Source organism: Hordeum vulgare, unplaced genomic scaffold, assembly GCF_904849725.1.
Source record: "Hordeum vulgare subsp. vulgare unplaced genomic scaffold, MorexV3_pseudomolecules_assembly, whole genome shotgun sequence".
NCBI classification, from domain to species: domain Eukaryota; kingdom Viridiplantae; phylum Streptophyta; class Magnoliopsida; order Poales; family Poaceae; genus Hordeum; species Hordeum vulgare.
The window spans coordinates 12501-32862 of record NW_025422749.1 but is presented as its reverse complement, the minus strand read 5'-3'; the positions used below and the strand labels follow the sequence as shown (position 1 = coordinate 32862).

The following is a 20362-nucleotide window of genomic DNA, read 5'->3' as shown; positions in this document are numbered from 1 at the left end:
CGAAAAAGGAATAAAAATAAAGTAAATTCAAGGAAGAGCTTTCTTTTTTTTTTAACAGACCCTCGGGAGGTCGTGGAATGCTTTTCTTCTCCTCTTATTCCATATAGAATACAATCAGTTAAAATTAAAATAAGAAGGAATAGGGGAATATTCGATCGTTCAGTCCAAAAAGAGGGTCCTATTGAAAAAGAAATTATCCAAAATAGAAAGAAGTTTTTTTTTCAAATTCAATTGTTTATTTATCTCTTATTCCGAAATTTCCCTGAAAATCCAATTTCATTTTTTCATTCAATGGGGTTATATGATCTAGTTCTTAATATTATTACTTTACTCAATTGAAAAATTCCATAACAAATCTCTTGATTCGAAATTAGGGACTCATGTATCATCTGATGAATCCACTTTCTTTTACACTTCTGTATCTCACTCTATCTTGTTTTTTAGTATTATCTAAAATAACTGATGAATTATGAATTTTCCATAACTTAGGTAAATGCTTTACCAACATATGTAGTGTAGTAAAAAAAAATAAATGGAATTTAACTCTTTCATGCTTACTTTAACTAGTTATTTCGGTTTTCTACTGGCTGCTTTAACTATAACCCCAGCTCTATTTATTGGCTTGAACAAGATACGTCTTATTTGAATTGACTGAATAATAATAATTCAGAAAAGCAAAATCTTTCTTTGGGATTCCTGATATTCTACGACTCTTTTCCAGACTAATTAGGAATTCTTTTCTTGGTCATTGAGATTCGTGGATAATTTAGAGTACTATTTAGGGATAGATCGTACCTCTTTTTTTATCCCCCCGAACAAATCGAAATGATTGAAGTTTTTCTATTTGGAATCGTCTTAGGCCTAATTCCTATTACTTTAGCGGGATTATTCGTGACTGCGTATTTGCAATACAGGCGTGGGGATCAGTTGGATCTTTGATTGAGTCATTTTTTTTTTTTTATTGACCTCCTCTCTGGTCTGGAGGAGGTCAAATTGGAGTTACAATTCAATTTTGTTAAATTATTTTACTCTGCTTCGACATAAGATAGATGGAATCACGCTCTGTAGGATTTGAACCTACGACATCGGGTTTTGGAGACCCGCGTTCTACCGAACTGAACTAAGAGCGCTTTCATTCATTCAAAAAGAAAATCTTTTTCTATTCCTAATGTATCTCACGTACGTATAGTCTCCACAAATTCCAGTTATACCCACTTTACTTTAATTGATCTCGTTGCTACTGCCTATAAAGAAGAAAGAAGTAATAGGTAGGGATGACAGGATTTGAACCTGTGACATTTTGTACCCAAAACAAACGCGCTACCAAGCTGCGCTACATCCCTTTTCCAAATTAAATTGTTGTGCAATGCCATTGTACACAATTCCTGTCTTCTTTTCCACATCATAATTTTCTTATTCTTTCTCTATCTATATATAGAACCCTCGTGTCATTTCTTCTTTTTGGTCTCATATAATTAAGGAATTATATACAGCTAAAATCCAATAGAATTTCGCCTATAAAAGAAAGATTACTTTTCCTTGATAATATATAGGAAGAAGGGGTCATCTTTTTATTTTTTAGGGATAGGACAATTTCGGAAAATTTCGTCGATTATGGTTCAGTTTATATATAGCATAAGTTTATGATCATATATGTATTCCAACAAGGAAGGAGGATTTTCAATGCGGGATATAAAAACATATCTCTCTGTAGCACCCGTGCTAAGTACTCTATGGTTTGGTGCTTTAGCAGGTTTATTGATAGAAATTAATCGTTTATTCCCGGATGCTTTGTCATTCCCTTTTTTTTAATTCTAGTTATTGCTATGGGAGGGATAGATTTCTTCGTGATATGACAAAATTTTATCTTATCCTTTTCAATCTTTTTTTAGTATCGGAAGGAAAAAGAAAGAAAAGATGGATTGGGTTGAACCTCAGAGTCATTAAAAATTTGGTAAACCCTATTTTTAAAAATAGAAATTCAATTTAAAGGGGTACCCAAGCTAAATCAGGCCTCAGAAATCAGAGCATAGAAAAAGGCGGGGCTGACTAATTAAATGAAAGGATTTCGAACCAAAATCTTTGCTAATTCGACAAGGATTGTATTCTTTAATTATTTCTCTATTTTTTATTACTTAATTTAAGAATAAAAAAAAATTATTCTAATGAATTTTATTCTTCTTCTTCGGATTCAAAATAGAAGAATAAAAGAATAAGTAGAAGAATTAAATTAAGTCAATCCAAAAGGAAAAGGAGGTTCATGGCCAAGGGAAAAGATGTTAGAATCAGAGTTATTTTGGAATGCATCAGTTGTGTTCGAAAAGGTGCCAATGAGGAATCGACGGGGATTTCTAGATATAGTACTCAAAAGAATCGCCACAATACACCCGGACAATTAGAATTCAAAAAATTTTGTCGTTATTGTCGCAAGCATACGACTCATCACGAAATAAAGAAATAGGAACATCGTGTATTCGATCTTTCCAAACAACAGAAAGAGTAAGAACTTCATATTTTATATATAAATAAAACATAGTATAGAATACAAAATACAAATCAACTCATCTGATTTCCGGTCGATATTATTTCATATGTATAGAGGGTATTCATATACTATAAATATGAATCAAATAAGATATGGATCAAAGAAAAACTACTTCTTCTGGATCCTAAATTAATAAAATAAAGAAGTGCATTTTCCAATTTTAAATTAAATAAGGAATAAATCATGTATACATCTAAACAACCTTTTCTTAAATCTAAGCAACCCTTTAGTAAATCCAAGCAAACTTTTAATAAATCCAAGCAACCCTTTCGTAAATCCAAGCAAACTTTTCGTAAATTCAAACAACCTTTTCGTAAATCTAAACAACCTTTTCGTAGGCGTCCCCGGATTGGCCCGGGAGATCGAATTGATTATAGAAACATGAGTTTAATTAATAGATTTATTAGTGAACAAGGAAAAATATTATCGAGACGAATAAATAGATTAACCTTGAAACAACAACGATTAATTACTCTTGCTATAAAACAGGCTCGTATTTTATCTTTTTTACCGTTTCGTAACTATGAGAACGAAAAACAATTTCAAGCCCAGTCAATTTCAATAATTACAGGTTCTAGACCCAGAAAAAATAGACATATTCCTCAATTAACGCAAAAGTACAATTCCAATCGAAACTTAAGAAACTACAACCAAAATTTAAGAAACAACAACCGGAACTTAAGTTCCGATTGTTGATGTTTTATTCGAATTCGCAAGGGCCAGACCTATATATATTATAAAGAAAGTAATCCAGCTCGTCGATTCCTACCACTTAATCTTAATTTATTGTATCTTCCCGGAGTTCCCTCTCCGGGAATTCATCTTTTATTATTCCAGTATATTACTTTATTTATACCTTTAATTGATGATCTTTATTTTATTGGAAATCGTGTAAAGATTATTTGGATTTGATACAGCTACTTGTGCAAGCATTTTACGATTAAGAATCAATTTCTTCTTGTACAGGTTGTGTATTAATTTACTATAACTATCGAATACTTTATATACCCGCGTTGCTGCGTTTATCCGAGTGATCCACAAACGACGAAAATCCCTCTTTTGCCTACCTCTATCTCGATGAGAGGAAACAAAAGCTCTTTTTACTTGTTGGGTAATCATTCGATTAAGTCTTAAATGAGCCCCTCTAAAGTTTGAGGCAAATGAACGCATTTTTGTTCGTCGTCTCCGGGCTATATATCCTCGCGGAACTCTGGTCATTGAATCAAATTAACCTTAATGAATAACTAATGATTTCTCTTCTTTTAGCCACCCTTTTTCTCATTAATAACAAAACTAATTATTCCGATATATAAAATATTAATTCCAATGGCTTTTGCTATAGTAACCTTCCCAACCACGATTTTTTATTCCACTCCGTTCAGTTATTTCTATACGAAATAACAAATTCATTCTAAATAATACTAAAAAAAATAGTGGGTTCCATCGTTTCTATGGTTCCCTTTTAAACGGTGAGGCCCTCTCTATACACCGGAGCCCTTTCTTTCATCAAAAAGTATTACGAACTTGTATAGTTCACATTCTTTGGCTCTACCTATCCATTATAGAGTAAATAGCTCTTTTCACAATAAGAGTTATCCATACAGTGACGGTATTTAATTATGAAAGTTGGCTAAGTAGCTGACCCTGTTAGTCCGTTCTTTATAAGATAAAAGAGCATAAGCCTTTTTCTTTTTATTACTATTTCCTCCGCTTAATGGATAACCATTTGCTACCAATGGGAGAATTGCTTCTTATTTCCAAATTTAGATAATTCGATTTGCACCAAAGGAAACCAGAAATTCCATATACCATAGAAATCTAGGATAGAGAAGCTATATCCTATTCATTGGTACTAATCAGGGATACTTCAAATTTTTTTTATATTTGTTTGAAGTCATGATCTGAACGAGTCGCACATACACCCTAGCACATGTTCCTCGACGCTGAGGGCATCCTTTAAGCGCAGCCGTTTTTCTAGCATTTCGTATTGGCTGTCTTGCGTTTCTAATAAGTTGTTTAACCGTTGGCATGTTGTATGTATATAGAAAAAAATGGATTGGTTTAGATCCATCTTAACCTGATGATTGCTCATCATGAAGTCTTTCTATTTTCTATTAAATCGAGGAAAACACGAATTTAGCTGTGAAATAACTTTACAAGAAATCCGGACACTACCAATCCTTAAACATTTCCGGAAACCACACTGGATCAGTATCGCAGTGCTTGTCAATCATTTCATCCCCTACAATATCGACAAGTCCATAAGCTTTGGCTTCGTCTGCTGACATAAAAACATCCCTTTCCATGTCTTCGGATACAACCCAAAAAGGCTTGCCTGTTCTTAGTGCATAAACCCTTGTGATCATTTCGCGAACTTTGTGTAACTCTTCTACTTCTAGTAAAAATTCTGGTGTCCTTGCCCGATAATAAGCACTAGCAGGTTGGTGAAGCATAATCCTCGCGTGAGGGAATGCTATACGCTTGGCGGGTTCTCCTCCAAGCAGAATGAAGGACGCCATGGACGCGGCTATTCCGAGGCATATTGTATATATATCTGGTGTCACCGTTTGCATCGTATCAAAAATAGCCATTCCTGAGATTAGCCAACCGCCTGGGGAGTTTATAAACAAAAAAATATCACTAATTCCATCTTCTATACTCAGATATACCATGAGACCTGTAATATGATTCGTGATCTCGCAACGAATCTCTTGACCTAAAAAAAGTGTCCTTTCTCGATACATAACATTGTATAAGTCAACCCAAGTCGCTTCTTCATCTCCAGGAATCCGGTAAGGTACTTTTGGAACACCAATGGGCATATTAGATTAATATTATTAAATTTAAGTAAGAAACACTTTAATATGGAAACGTAAGAATGGAACAGAAAGAAAGAATCTGCAGTTTATTGTCTTAATTTTTATTCTTATTCTATTCTATTTTATTCTTATTCTATTCTATATGAATACTATAGATTCTATTAATACATAGATGGAAAGGTTATACATATAAGAAAGGTAAGACAGATTGAATAAAGAAAAAGGAATGGGTGATTCGAATGCTAAACAAAGAGGGGTAGCGATCTATTCTTCGTTTTTTCCAAATTGGCCAAGTTACCCATTGCATATTGGCACTTATCGAGTATAGAATAGATCTGCTTCTCTTTCTTCTTATGAACAGAATTGGCTTCTTATTTTTAATGGAATGAAATAAATATTCGCGCTTTCTGACACAGAATCCCCTAGAAGGGTTAGGTACAATGGATAATCTTTTTCAATGCGATAAAATAAAGCGACATCGTGTCTATTTTTCTTTGCTAAAGGGGTATTTCCATGGGTTTGCCTTGGTATCGTGTTCATACTGTCGTATTGAATGATCCGGGTCGATTGCTTGCGGTGCATATAATGCACACAGCTCTAGTTTCTGGTTGGGCTGGCTCAATGGCTTTATACGAATTAGCAGTTTTTGATCCCTCTGATCCTGTTCTGGATCCAATGTGGAGACAAGGTATGTTCGTAATTCCCTTCATGACTCGTTTAGGAATAACGGATTCGTGGGGTGGTTGGAGTATTTCAGGAGGAACTGTAACAAATCCGGGTATTTGGAGTTATGAAGGTGTGGCAGCTACGCATATTGTGTTTTCTGGCTTGTGTTTCTTGGCAGCGATCTGGCATTGGGTATATTGGGACCTAGAAATATTCTCTGATGAGCGGACGGGAAAACCCTCTTTGGATTTGCCCAAGATCTTTGGAATTCATTTATTTCTTGCAGGGGTGGCTTGCTTTGGCTTTGGGGCATTTCATGTAACGGGTTTGTATGGTCCTGGGATATGGGTATCCGATCCTTATGGACTAACTGGAAAAGTACAAGCTGTAAATCCAGCGTGGGGTGCAGAAGGTTTTGATCCTTTTGTTCCGGGGGGAATAGCTTCTCATCATATTGCTGCGGGTACATTGGGTATATTAGCGGGCTTATTCCATCTTAGTGTCCGTCCGCCTCAACGTCTATATAAAGGATTACGTATGGGCAATATTGAAACTGTACTTTCCAGTAGTATCGCTGCTGTTTTTTTTGCAGCTTTCGTAGTTGCTGGAACTATGTGGTATGGGTCAGCAACGACCCCAATCGAATTATTTGGGCCTACTCGTTATCAGTGGGATCAGGGATACTTTCAGCAAGAAATATATCGAAGAGTTAGCAATGGTTTAGCCGAAAATCTTAGTTTATCAGAAGCTTGGTCTAAAATTCCCGAAAAATTAGCCTTTTATGATTATATTGGTAATAATCCGGCAAAAGGGGGATTATTCAGAGCGGGCTCAATGGACAATGGGGATGGAATAGCTGTTGGATGGTTAGGACATCCCGTCTTTAGAGATAAAGAAGGACGTGAGCTTTTTGTACGCCGTATGCCTACTTTTTTTGAAACATTTCCGGTTGTTTTGGTAGATGAGGAGGGAATTGTTAGAGCGGACGTTCCTTTTAGAAGAGCAGAATCCAAATATAGTGTTGAACAAGTAGGCGTAACGGTGGAGTTCTATGGTGGCGAACTTAATGGAGTAAATTATTCTGATCCTGCTACTGTAAAAAAATATGCGAGGCGTTCTCAATTAGGGGAAATTTTTGAATTAGACCGGGCTACTTTGAAATCCGATGGTGTTTTTCGCAGCAGTCCAAGGGGTTGGTTCACTTTTGGTCATGCTACCTTTGCTTTGCTCTTCTTTTTCGGACACATTTGGCATGGCGCTAGAACATTGTTCCGAGATGTTTTTGCTGGTATTGATCCAGATTTGGATGCTCAAGTGGAATTTGGAACATTCCAAAAAGTGGGAGATCCAACTACAAAGAAACAGGCAGTCTGATACACATTGTTATGGTATCTTTCACCTCTCTTTTTTGATTTGACATCTCCCATCCTTTCTTTGACTCTTTTTCTTTCTTTATATGGGAAATTCTCCCAAATGACAAATGAATAGGTGTGGAAGTTATAATTGTAAATAAACCACGATCGAATCTATGGAAGCATTGGTTTATACGTTCCTTTTAGTTTCGACTTTAGGGATAATTTTTTTCGCTATCTTCTTCCGAGAACCACCTAAGGTTCCACCAACTCCAACTAAAAGAATAAAATAATTTCATTTAAGTAAGAAGTCTCCCAGATAGGGGGACTTCTTACTTAAATTAGTCTCCGTGTTCTTCGAATGGATCTCTTAATTGTTGAGAGGGTTGCCCAAACGCGGTATATAAGGCATACCCAGTAAAGCTTACAAGTAAACCAGATATGGAGATGGCGACTAAAGTTGCTGTTTCCATTTTTATAGAATTTCAAGATTACAATGGATCTACGAAAAGATCGTGTATTTACAACTACAACGGAATAGTATACAAAGTCAACACCAATGATTAAATATAATTTATGGCTACACAAACCGTTGAAGATAGTTCTAAACCTAGGCCAAAACGAACTGGTGCAGGTAGTTTACTGAAACCCTTGAATTCGGAATATGGGAAAGTCGCCCCGGGTTGGGGGACTACTCCTTTTATGGGGGTCGCAATGGCTTTATTCGCTATATTCCTATCTATCATTTTAGAAATTTATAATTCTTCCATTTTACTGGATGGAATTTTAACCAATTAGGTTTCTACTAACTAAAACTAGGAAGTCAGAGTTTTTCCATCCAAAAAAGCCTTTCTAGTTTAAGCTCTACATTTCTAGATATTATGGTAGTTCGACCGCGGAATTTTTTTGTTTCGGTATCTCTGGAATATGAGTGTGTGACTTGTTAGAATTGATCCTATTGATAATACATAGAAAGGGCCTGTTATCTCTATCAAGATGATTCTAATTCGTCAGATATTATTTATTCTAGTATCTGGAACACGAAATAGATAGAGTGGATCAAAAAAAATGGAACTATGATTCATACTCACTATTAAGACCTCGCAACCAGACTGAAAAATTCAAGTAGTTCTTAAATAAAAATAAAAAAGAAATTTTCTTCCTTACAATTTTGTTTGCCCAAAAGACAACTTTTTTTCTATCGATTTTGTCGAGTCATTACACTGATTCAATTTCAATAAATGATTATCAAGCGGTTCTTATTCGAAGAACCCTTGCCTTTTGTTTAGCTTGAGACTAAATCATCGTGGCTCTAGTATGAATCTAAGGTTTTAATTGAACTGATTCATAGGATCACAACAAGATAATTTCTATATTACGCATAAAAAAAAATCCAAAATAGGGAAGAGAAAAGTCAAGAAGCCTCTAATGACCAACATAAGGGAAAGGAAGAAAGAAAGACGCGCCAACTTGAGATTTTTTGGCATTATCATCACAAAGAAGATATTCCGGATTTTTTTTATTTGCTATCTTCAAGGCAAATCGACCCGATTCAGTGGCTGATGAAGTTTTGAACCTTTTTTCTAATATTCGTTGAAAATTTGTGTGTTTCTGCTTGAGCCGTACGAGATGAAATTTTCATATACGGCTCTTAGAGGGGGGCGTGGGTTAGTTACCTATCTCAATAAAGTATATGATTGGTTTGAGGAACGTCTTGAGATTCAGGCAATTGCGGATGATATAACTAGTAAATATGTTCCTCCCCATGTCAACATATTTTATTGTTTAGGGGGAATTACACTTACTTGTTTTCTAGTACAAGTCGCTACCGGTTTTGCTATGACTTTTTACTACCGACCAACCGTTACAGAGGCTTTTTCCTCGGTTCAATACATAATGACCGAGGCCAACTTTGGTTGGTTAATCCGATCAGTTCATCGATGGTCAGCAAGTATGATGGTTTTAATGATGATCCTGCATGTATTTCGTGTGTATCTCACAGGGGGATTTAAAAAACCCCGTGAATTAACTTGGGTGACAGGTGTGGTTTTGGCTGTTTTGACTGCATCATTTGGTGTAACTGGTTATTCTTTGCCTTGGGATCAAATTGGCTATTGGGCAGTCAAAATTGTGACAGGTGTACCTGACGCCATTCCGGTAATAGGATCGCCTTTAGTGGAGTTATTACGCGGAAGTGCTAGTGTGGGCCAATCCACTTTGACTCGTTTTTATAGTTTACATACCTTTGTACTGCCTCTGCTTACTGCCGTATTTATGTTAATGCACTTTCCAATGATACGTAAGCAAGGTATTTCGGGTCCTTTATAGGGAAGGCATATCATAGAGAATTCTAATTCTCATATATCATATCGGGTAGGTTGTGGTATTTCATTGCTACAAGCATGGGTTATTGTAAAATAACACATGTCATTTGGATACTTCTCTTCAACTCCGAAGTATTTTTATACGATACAAATAGTTGAAGTTAATTTTACGAAAGAAAAAAGGCGGATTATGGGAGTGTGTGACTTGAATTATTGATTTGGCCATGCAGATAAAGAATTGGATCTGCCACATTAGAATTCACAACCAAAGGTGTCTCCGCATCCAATCAACATGTAAGTCCCCTACCTAGGAAGGATAGGCTGGTTCACTTGAGGAGAATATCTTCTATGATCATACCGCAACCATGTCATCCATGAACAGGCTCCGTAAGATCCCATAGAGTGGAAATGGAATCAGTCATGTGACATGATCCAATTCTCTATTTATTACACTTACCTTTTTATTATAGTATGGAAATGCATTCATTTTCTTTGCATCGATTGTGATCCGCAATACTATCGGAGTAAAAGAAGGGATCTAAGGAAGAATGTAGGCTAAACTTTTTGATTTTTTATTAGTAACAAGTAAATATTTTGTTTGGAGGTAAGAAACTTGCGATATTGAGGGGATAAATACCAACTAATCAAGAGACATGAGACAATCCACAAAGCAATTGATCATGATCAAATTTGTAAGCCCACTTGGATATTGAGCATTTACCCATAAGAATAGGATTATTTTCAATGAGTAGTGGTAGGTGCAACTTTGGAAAAGAGAATCTGATAAAGCTTTTTTTGTCTAGAGTCATTGAGTCATTATATACCTTAATTCTATTAAGGATCTTCCGCGGTCTTATTTCTTTCACTCTTGCTCGAGCCGGATGATGATAAATTCTCATGTCCGGTTCCTTTGGGGGATGGATCCTAAAGAGTTCACCTATCCCAATAACAAAGAAACCAGACTTAAATGATCCTGTATTAAGAGCTAAATTAGCTAAAGGGATGGGACATAATTATTACGGGGAACCCGCATGGCCCAACGATCTTTTATATATTTTTCCAGTAGTAATTCTAGGTACTATTGCATGTAATGTAGGTTTAGCGGTTCTCGAGCCATCAATGATTGGTGAACCGGCAGACCCGTTTGCAACTCCTTTGGAAATATTACCCGAGTGGTACTTCTTTCCCGTGTTTCAAATACTCCGTACGGTACCCAATAAGTTATTGGGCGTTCTCTTAATGGTTTCTGTGCCAACAGGCTTATTGACAGTACCTTTTCTAGAGAATGTCAATAAATTCCAAAATCCATTTCGCCGCCCAGTAGCTACGACCGTTTTTTTAATCGGTACTGTAGTAGCTCTTTGGTTAGGTATTGGAGCAACACTACCCATTGATAAATCGTTAACTTTAGGTCTTTTTTAGATTTTTTTTGATTCATTCAACCATGAAGTACCATAGGTATCTAGGAAATAGTTACTTCCAAGTAGAATCTTCCCTAGATACCTAAAATCCATTTTATTATTTTATTATGATCCATTTCGCGAAAATATAGATTGTACCAAAGATGCAAAATTGTTTTCTTTTTTCTTTTTATTCTATTCTAACTCGAAAAAGAAGAAGAAAAAAAATTGCAATGGATTTAAAACGAGAGTTTATTCTTAAGTAAATCAATTGGGAGATGCTTCTCTAGAGTGTCCCATATATGTTTTCTATCTTCCATACGAAAACTGTCAATTCTCATAAGATCTTCTTCAGTCTTACTCAAAAGGTCCAATAGTGTATGTATATTGGCCCTTTTTAGACAATTATATGTTCTAGAAGTTAATTCTAATTGATCAATAAAAATACAATTCAATGGAATTCCTTTTTTGTTTTTCTTTAGATTAGTTAATCTTTTTTGAAAAGTAAAAAGGGGTGGAGTAAACCTGTTTTTATTTTCTTCGAAACTAGTGCCCTCTTCCTCGGCGTGTAGAAAAGGAAGAAATAAATCAATCAAATTACGAGAAGCCTCATAAAGCGCTTCCTTAGGGGTTAAACTTCCATTAGTCCATATTTCTAGAAAAAGTATCTCGTGTTTTTCATTTCCATTCCCACAAGAAAAAATACTATAATTCACATTTCGAACAGGCATGGATACAGCATCTATAGGATAACTTCCATCTTGATAGTTCTTTCTGAGTTCTGTCTGATATCCACGATCTCTCTTGATCTGTAAATCAATACAGAAATCAATGGGCTCTGTCAAGTTAGCTATAGGTTGTGCCGTATCAACGGTTTCTACGGAAGGCGGTAAGATGATATCTTGAGCAGTTATGTATCTAGGACCTTTGACGCAAATTGATGCGTCTCTAACTCCATAGAGATTACTTCTCAATACAATTTCTTTCAAATTTAGTAAAATTTCTTGTACGGATTCTTCAATACCTGCTATTGTAGAATATTCGTGTGGCACGCTCCCAAATTTTGCACGTGTGATACATGTTCCTTCTATTTCGCCAAGTAAAGCTCTTCGCAAGGCAATACCAACGGTGTCCGCTTGACCTTTTCTAAGCGGGGACAGAATGAAACGACCATAATAAAGACGCTTACTATCTACTCTTGATTCAACACACTTCCACTGTAGTGTTTGAGTGGATCCTGCTACCTCCTCTCGAACCATAATAGACTAGTATTATTATTTTATCATTGAATCGTTTATTTCTCTTGAAAGTTGAAAGCGGGTTAATTCTTTTACAGACGTCTTTTTTTAGGTGGTCGACATCCATTATGCGGCATAGGTGTTACATCGCGTATACAACTTAATCGCACACCACTTTTAGCAATGGCTCGTAATGCGGCATCTCTTCCACTACCAGCGCCCTTTACCATAACTTCTGCTCGTTGCAAACCTACTGTACGAATAGCATCTACTGCTGTTCTTTGACCAGCATAGGGTGATGCTTTTCTTGAGCTTTTGAATCCACAAGTACCGGCCGAGGACCAGAAAACCACCCGACCTTGTGGGTCTGTAACAGTTATAATGGTATTGTTGAAACTAGCTTGAACATGAATAACCCCTTTTGTTATTCTACGTGCACTCTTCCGTAAACTAAAACGTGCATTCCTACGTAAACCAATACGCACTTTCTTACGTGAACCAATTTTTGGTATAGCTTTTGCCATATTTTATTATCTCATAAATATGAGTTAGAAATAAAAAAAAAGATACAAAGATATCCGTTTCAGGGTAAAATACACCCTTTACTTTAATTATTTGAAATTATTTTATTTGGAATTGGAACATTTCCGCGGGTACTTTTTTTTTACTTTTTAGACAGTAAAGTTCTTTTTCGAAAGATTACCCCTGTCTTTGTTTATGCTTCGGATTAGAGCAAATCACTCTAATTCGTCCACGCCTACGAATCAGTCGACATTTTGTACAAATTTTACGAACGGAAGCTCTTATTTTCATATTTCCGTATCCTTTTTTAAACTATGAATCTAATATTTTGGAAAAAAATAAGTCTCTTCGCTTGAATTTTAGAACTTAGAATTTATTACCCTAGAAAAAAAAAAGAAAAACCTAATCCTTTGAATCTTTGGTATTCTTCAAATCTTCGCTATCCTTCAAATCTTCGCTATCCTTCGAGTCTTCGATACGCTTCGAATCCTTATGGGGAAGTCTATAAATTATACGTCCCTTGCTTGAATCATAACGACTTACTTCAATTTTGACCCTATCCCCCATCAGTATTCGTATAGAACTAGACCGGATCTTTCCTGAAATATAGCCTAGGATGATGGTGTCATTCTCTAGCCGAACGCGGAACATTCCATTGGGTAGGGCTTCCGTAACTAAACCTTCAAAAGTAACTTTTGCTTCTCTCGGGTTTTTTTTTTCTCTCCTATTTTTTTTTTCTGTCATATTTTTTTCTCCTATTTTTCCATTTTTATTTTCAAAATAGGAAGGGCGAGGTAGAATTCGAGCACTATAGGCGGGGCGATTACCATATATAACATAAGACTTCTCCCCCAATTCTGTTTAGTCGAGCTTCTCGATCTGTCATTATCCCTCGAGAAGTAGAAAGAATAGCAATTCCCATTCCACCCAAAACTTTAGGAATTCCTTGATAGTTGGTATAAATTCGTAAGCCGGGTCGGCTAATACGCTTTAAAAAAGTTCTTGTTCTATATATTCCTTTTCGAGTCTTTCTCTTTTGATGTCGCAAAGTTGAAACCAAGAAATATCTGTTACGTTCCTGATGTTTCCGAACACTTTCAAGAAAACCCTCTCGTAGAAGTATTTTAACAATGTTTTCGGTAATATTTGTAGATACTACTCGAACTGTTCCTTTTTTATTCATGTCCGCGTTTCTTATAGAAGTTAGTAAATCAGCAATAGTGTCCTTGCCCATAAGACTCTAATTCTAGGTTCCTCCTAATTTTTCTATAATCAACATGTTTTCTTTTTTTTTCTTTTCATTTTGGATTTTAAAACATATACGTAAAACACAATCTACTAATATTAATTCTTTGATCTAAATTTCGCCTACTAGTATTTATAATACTTCAGGAGCTAATGAAACTATTTTGGTAAAATTCAATTCTCTCAATTCCTCGGCAATCGCGCCAAAAACTCGAGTTCCTTTTGGGTTGCCTTTTTGATCAATTATAACCGCAGCATTGTCATCATAGCGGATTATTATACCGTCTTCGCATTTGAATTCTTTACATGTACGTACAATTACAGCTCGAATTACTTCGGATCTTTCTAGAGGCATTTGGGGCAATGCGTCTTTGATTACAGCAACAATAACATCACCAATACGAGCATATCGCTGATTACCAGCAGCTCCTATGACTCGAATACACATCAATTTTCGAGCTCCACTATTGTCTGCTACATTTAAAAGGGTCTGAGGTTGAATCATATTATTTTGATTTCAATTTGTTATTTCAATGCAAAAGGATGAAAGAAATATTGTCTTTCCAGAAAGAAAAACCGGGCATTTTTTTTCTTCCATACCCCTTTTAGGGTTCTATATCTCTAATCGAATAAATTGACTTCGTATGGGCATTTTACTGGCCGCTATGGAGATAGCTGCTCTAGCTACAGTTTCAGATACTCCCCCCATTTCATAAAGTATACGACCTGGTTTAACAACGGCTACCCAATATTCGGGGGACCCCTTTCCCGAGCCCATACGTGTTTCCGTGGGTCTTAGTGTAACCGGTTTGTCGGGAAATATACGTACCCATATTTTTCCACCACGACGTGCATATCGTGTTATTGCTCTTCGTCCTGCTTCTATCTGTCTCGCCGTGATCCAAGCGGGTTCAAGTGCTTGAAGAGCATATCTACCAAAACAAATACGATTGCCTCGGAAGGATTTTCCTTTCATTCTTCCTCTATGTTGTTTGCGAAATCTGGTTCTTTTGGGGTTATAGTCGATGGTTCTCTTTCTTAGTTCCATCTCTACTCCAAAACTGGACATGAGAGTTTCTTCTCATCCAGCTCCTCGCGAATGGAATGAGAAAGCATGTAAATAAATTTCTCTAATTCCATAATATTTAAAAATATTACGGTACGGATAGATACACATTAATAGATAATAGAAAAAGTTAGGTTTTTTTTTTATTTTTATATTGAATTTGTTAAAACAGAAAAATATAATATATAGTCAAAAAAGAAGATCTAGAATATATCCAGATGTGTGTGGATATTTATCTAAATTCTATATTTATAGATAATAATGTAGTCCTTCTAAAAAATATCCTTATTTTTACTCTTATTGAATCGCGGTAAAGTATTCTAATTCAATAAGAATTTCGCGGGCGAATATTTACTCTTTCCTGTCTTATTTGTTAATTTATAAACTTACCAAATAAGACAATTTTTTTGGTTTGTTCCGCCATCCCACCCAATGAAGTGTTAGGATTCTTTTCAATAAAATCCTATGGAATCATAGGTTCTGTCGTTCCCACTGCTTCTCCTTGAATGGTTAGGTCTGAATCCCGCAACGGAGCTTCCAAAAAATTTCTTTCCGAGTTAATTTTCTCAGTTTTATTAACCCGGGCGGCTCTTTATTATTGCTTAAAATTTGTAGTTCTTCTTTCAAGTTACAATTTTTCATTCTCTATTAGTTTTATTATATTGATGCTTTTTCACATTGCCTTTTATGATGTAATTCATAGACCATACACAGTGGAATTCTATATCTTATTTATTTCCTCTTCCTTCTTTCTATCATCCCTCCCTTTATCCACATCCCTTTAGTTTTGCTTCACAACCTAGAATCCCATTTTTTTTTTAGATAAAAAAGTGCAGTTGCTACAACTATATGACACATCTACTCATTTATGATAGAGGTATTTATTCATATAGTGACTGTTTCTTAGTTAGGATCTCGACAATACGAAGCAATAGGTTGGTTATTAGTATTAGTTAATTTTCTATAATTACTAAGTTTTTTTCTTTAAAAAAGAAAAAAAAATAACGAGTCACACACTAAGCATAGCAATTATATTAAATGATTTATCAATTTTCATTAAATCTTATAGAAAGAGGTAGAATTTCTTCTTTTGCAGGGATTTCAGGAAAAAAGTCTCTTGTCATTTTTTATTCTATCAATGGACAGAATTCGAAGACAAGATTAGTTATTCTTCGTCTACGAATATCCAAATTTTTACACCTAATACTCCATAGATAGTTCGAATTGGATAGCAGCAATAATCAATTTTAGCGCGGATTGTTTGGAGGGGAAGTCTGCCCCTTTTAATGGATTCGGCACGTGCAATTTCTTTTCCTCCGAGACGACCCGCAATTTTTACTTTTACTCCCCTTATATCTGCTTTTTTAGTTAATTCAATGGCTTTTTTCATTGCCTTTCGGAATGAAACTCTATTTTTTAATTGGAAAGCTATATATTCTGCAAGAATGTTAGGCTGTCTATAAGGTTCTTTAACTTTTTCGATAGAAATATTAAATCTCTGGTTTACAGAGTTAATTTCCTTTTGTAGATCTTTCTCTAATTCTTCGATTGCTCCTTTTTTCTTTAATAAATTTGGGAATCCAATATGGATTATGACGTGGATCGTATCGATTTCTTTTTGAATTTCTATATGTGTAATTACTTCGGAACTTGAACCTGAGTCCATTTTTCTATTATGTGTAATTACTTCGGAACTTGAGTCTGATTCTATTTTTCTATTCGAGCCCTTTTTCCTATTCTTTTGTATATAGTTCTTGATACAATCCCTTATTTTTTTATCTTCCTGTAGACCTTCAGAATAATTTTTTGGTTGTGCGAACCAAAAGGAATGGTGTTTTTGGGTTGTACCAAGTCTGAAACCGAGTGGATTTATTTTTTGTCCCATATTTTTCTATTCTATATTTTTTTTTACTGGGAATCGAAATCTTAGATGGATCTAAAGGTTATTTAGATTTCTTTACTATATTTAGTACAATTGTTATATGACACATGCTTTTTTTTATAGGGAAACTACGTCCTCGAGCTCGAGGTCTGAATTTCTTCATAATAGTACTCCTACTGACTTCGGCTTTAGTAATGAATAAATTCGCTTTGTCGAAATCCCTATAATGAGTTGCATTTGCGGCTGCCGAATAAACCAACTTTAAGATGGGATAAGATGCTCGATAGGGCATGAGGTTCAGTATCATAACAGTTTCCTCGTAGTAACGCCACCGAATCTCGTCAAGAACTCTTTGTGCTTTGAAAACAGACATAGGGATACGTTTTTGTGCTTTGAAAACTCTCTCGAACTTAAGTAGACGATCGGTTGGAACTTTCCTTGCGAGTTTCCTTAGCCCACTTTTCTTCTTCTTTATCCTAGGGATATACTTTACTAGTTTGAAACTTGTCATAAATAAGTTTATTCCCCGCCTACCTTTACTTTATTTTGAATCTTTTTTTTCTTCTTAATCTTTCTATTCAGAATTCAGTTAACGACGAGATTTAGTATCCTTTCTTGCATTTTCATAACTCGTAAAATGCCGAGTAGGCACGAATTCTCCCAATTTGCGACCTACCATAGGATTTGTTATGTAAATAGGTATATGTTCCTTTCCATTATGAATCGCAATTGTATGGCCAACCATTGTGGGTAGAATGCTAGATGCCCGGGACCACGTTACTATTGTTTCTTTCTCCTCCTTCATATTGACCTTTTCTATCTTTGCCAATAAATGATGAGCTACAAAAGGATTCGTTTTTTTTCGTGTCACAGCTGATTACTCCTTTTTTCCTTTTTAAAGAGTGGCATTCTATGTCCAATATCTCGATCGAAGTACGGAGGTCAGAATAAATAGAATAATGATCAACGGAAAAAAGAAAAAAATCCTTTAGCTGGATAAGGGGCGGATGTAGCCAAGTGGATCAAGGCAGTGGATTGTGAATCCACCATGCGCGGGTTCAATTCCCGTCGTTCGCCCATCGCATTATTGCAAATTCCAAAAATGCAATTTTCCATATTCCTAGTTACGTATTTACTTACGGCGACGAAGAATAAAACTATCGCTATATTTTTTCCTTTTCCTAGTTCTTCTTCCAAGCGCAGGATAACCCCAAGGGGTTGTGGGTTTTTTTCTACCAATGGGAGCTTTCCCTTCACCGCCCCCATGGGGGTGGTCCACAGGGTTCATAACTACCCCTCTTACTACGGGGCGTTTACCTAGCCAACACTTAGATCCGGCTCTACCCAAACTTTTTTGGTTCACCCCAACATTACCCACTTGTCCGACTGTTGCTAAGCAATTTTGGGATACTAAACGGACCTCCCCAGATGGTAATCTTAAAGTGGCCGATTTACCCTCTTTTGCAATGAGTTTCGCTACAGCACCTGCTGCTCTAGCTAATTGCCCACCCCTTCCACGTGTGATTTCTATGTTATGCATGGCCGTGCCTAAGGGCATATCGGTTGAAGTAGATTCTTCTTTTCTCTCAAAAAACCCCTTCCCAAACTGTACAAGCTTCTTCCAAAGCATACGGCTTTCTAGATGTATATGACGATCTCTAGACAGATGGATCTTATATGAATCATATGATGAAGTACCACATGAGTGGATATATAGGAAAGGAATCCAAATCTGCCGAATCGCTCATGTTATGATCTTCTACATCCTAGGTCTCTGCGTTCCGTCATCTGGCTTATGTTCTTCATGTAGCATTCAGATCGAATGACTCTATGAAATTACGTCGATACTTCCACATATTATGGGTAACGTAGGAGACATCCCTATTTTCCCCCGGGGGTCTTAATTACCACTGCTTAGCTTTCAATTTGCCTCTGACCATCAAATTAAATGTGAATAACCCGTCCTCCTCTCTTTGAAACAAGGGGCGCTTCCGGTTCTGTGCGTGCTTCAAACAATTTTGTCTTCTCCATATTACCATATCTCTAGAGTCAATAATTTTCTATGAGGAACTACTGAACTCAATCACTTGCTGCCGTTACTCAACAGTTTTCTGTTGAGGTCTATCCCGTAGAGGTAGTCAAATTGGATCAGTGATCGATTTCTAGGTTTCGTCGTAAACCTAATTGGTTACTTCCAATTACGTAAATCAATAGTTCAAACCGCACTCAAAGGTAGGGCATTTCCCATTGATATAGGAACTTTTGTACCAGAAACAATAGTATCTCCAATTATAGCCCCTCTGGGATGTAAAATATATCTCTTCTCACCATCCCCATAGTGTATGAGACAAATGTATGCATTTCGATTAGGGTCGTATTCTATGGTTACGATTCTACCAGATATGTCTTTTTGATTCCGTCGAAAATCTATTTTACGGTATAGGCGCTTATGACCTCCCCCTCTATGCCTTGCGGTAATGATTCCTCTGGAATTACGACCTTTACCACAACGGTGCCGTCCATGGATCAAATTATTTCGTGGATTGGATTTCACTTGCCTGTCTACGGTTCCCTTGCGTGTGCTCGGGATAGGTGTTTTGTATAAATGTTTCGCCGTATTATTAAGTATTCTCCTTTAGTTTTTTTCTCTATCTAGAAGTGGAATAGAATAACCCGGTTGAAGGGTAATGATCATACGTCTGTAATGCATTGTATGGCCCAGAATAGGTCCTATTCTTCTACCTTTTCCAGGTAGTCGATGGCTATTCACAGCTACCACCTTAACACCAAAGAAGAGTTCGACCCAATGCTTTATTTCTGTCTTAGTGAATCCCGATTCGACATTAAAAGTATATTGATTCTTTCCCAATAAACGAAGACTTTTTTCTGTAAATACTGCGTATTTGATTCCATCCATAAATCGACTTTCCCTCCTATGCTCTGAGTTCCAGTATCGATAAGAATTCGAGTTCTTATTGTTCTTATGTTATGGTATGAATATACCATACCAATTCGTTATGTATGGATGATGGATGAGATTCCATGGATAGAGAGCCAGTTCCAATAGACTTATGGAATGTTCCCGTTCGTGTGCATCCAGCAGGAATTGAACCCGCAAATTTACCAATTATGAGTTGGGCGCTTTAACCATTCAGCCATGGATGCTTAACAGGGATCATCGTACATCGTAAATAACCAATTTTCATATAGAAAGACATATCATAGAAAAATGAAATCGAAAATATTCCGAGATGGCAAATATTCGGAGATGACTATGAAAACACCTCTCTGGATCCTCGAATT

General features: G+C 36.2%; 2 protein-coding genes and 2 non-coding genes across 4 annotated transcripts; 1 reads left to right on the top strand and 3 right to left on the bottom strand.

Moving 5' to 3' along the window:
* Positions 1–1056: 1056 nt before the first annotated feature.
* On the bottom strand, positions 1057–1130 carry TRNAW-CCA. The gene has a single exon. It is a non-coding gene; the product is annotated as a tRNA-Trp (tRNA).
* Positions 1131–1269: 139 nt separating this feature from the next.
* TRNAP-UGG lies at positions 1270–1343 on the bottom strand. Its single transcript has one exon. It is a non-coding gene; the product is annotated as a tRNA-Pro (tRNA).
* Positions 1344–2669: 1326 nt separating this feature from the next.
* Positions 2670–8829, top strand: LOC123423683 (30S ribosomal protein S18, chloroplastic). Its single transcript, XM_045107882.1, has one exon. The coding sequence runs from the start codon at positions 2729–2731 to the stop codon at positions 3239–3241; it is 513 nt and encodes a 170-aa protein (XP_044963817.1). The 5' UTR covers positions 2670–2728; the 3' UTR covers positions 3242–8829.
* Positions 8830–17624: 8795 nt separating this feature from the next.
* Positions 17625–20218, bottom strand: LOC123423680 (50S ribosomal protein L2, chloroplastic). The gene is made up of 3 exons (XM_045107880.1): positions 20184–20218; positions 19286–19692; positions 17625–18622 (listed from the first exon to the last, which is right to left on the bottom strand). The coding sequence occupies exons 1-3, from the start codon at positions 20216–20218 to the stop codon at positions 18192–18194; spliced, it is 873 nt and encodes a 290-aa protein (XP_044963815.1). The 3' UTR covers positions 17625–18191.
* Positions 20219–20362: the final 144 nt, after the last annotated feature.

Coding starts and splice junctions, on each gene's coding strand:
- LOC123423680 (XM_045107880.1), bottom strand. CDS start 20,218: ATGGCTGAATGGTTAAAGCGCCCAACTCATAATTG. Junction 19,693..20,183: donor AAGCGCCCAACTCATAATTG/GTAAATTTGCGG, acceptor AAAAAACTAAAG/GAGAATACTTAATAATACGG. Junction 18,623..19,285: donor GGGAAATGCCCTACCTTTGA/GTGCGGTTTGAA, acceptor AATCTACTTCAA/CCGATATGCCCTTAGGCACG.
- LOC123423683 (XM_045107882.1), top strand. CDS start 2,729: ATGTATACATCTAAACAACCTTTTCTTAAATCTAAGCAACCCTTTAGT.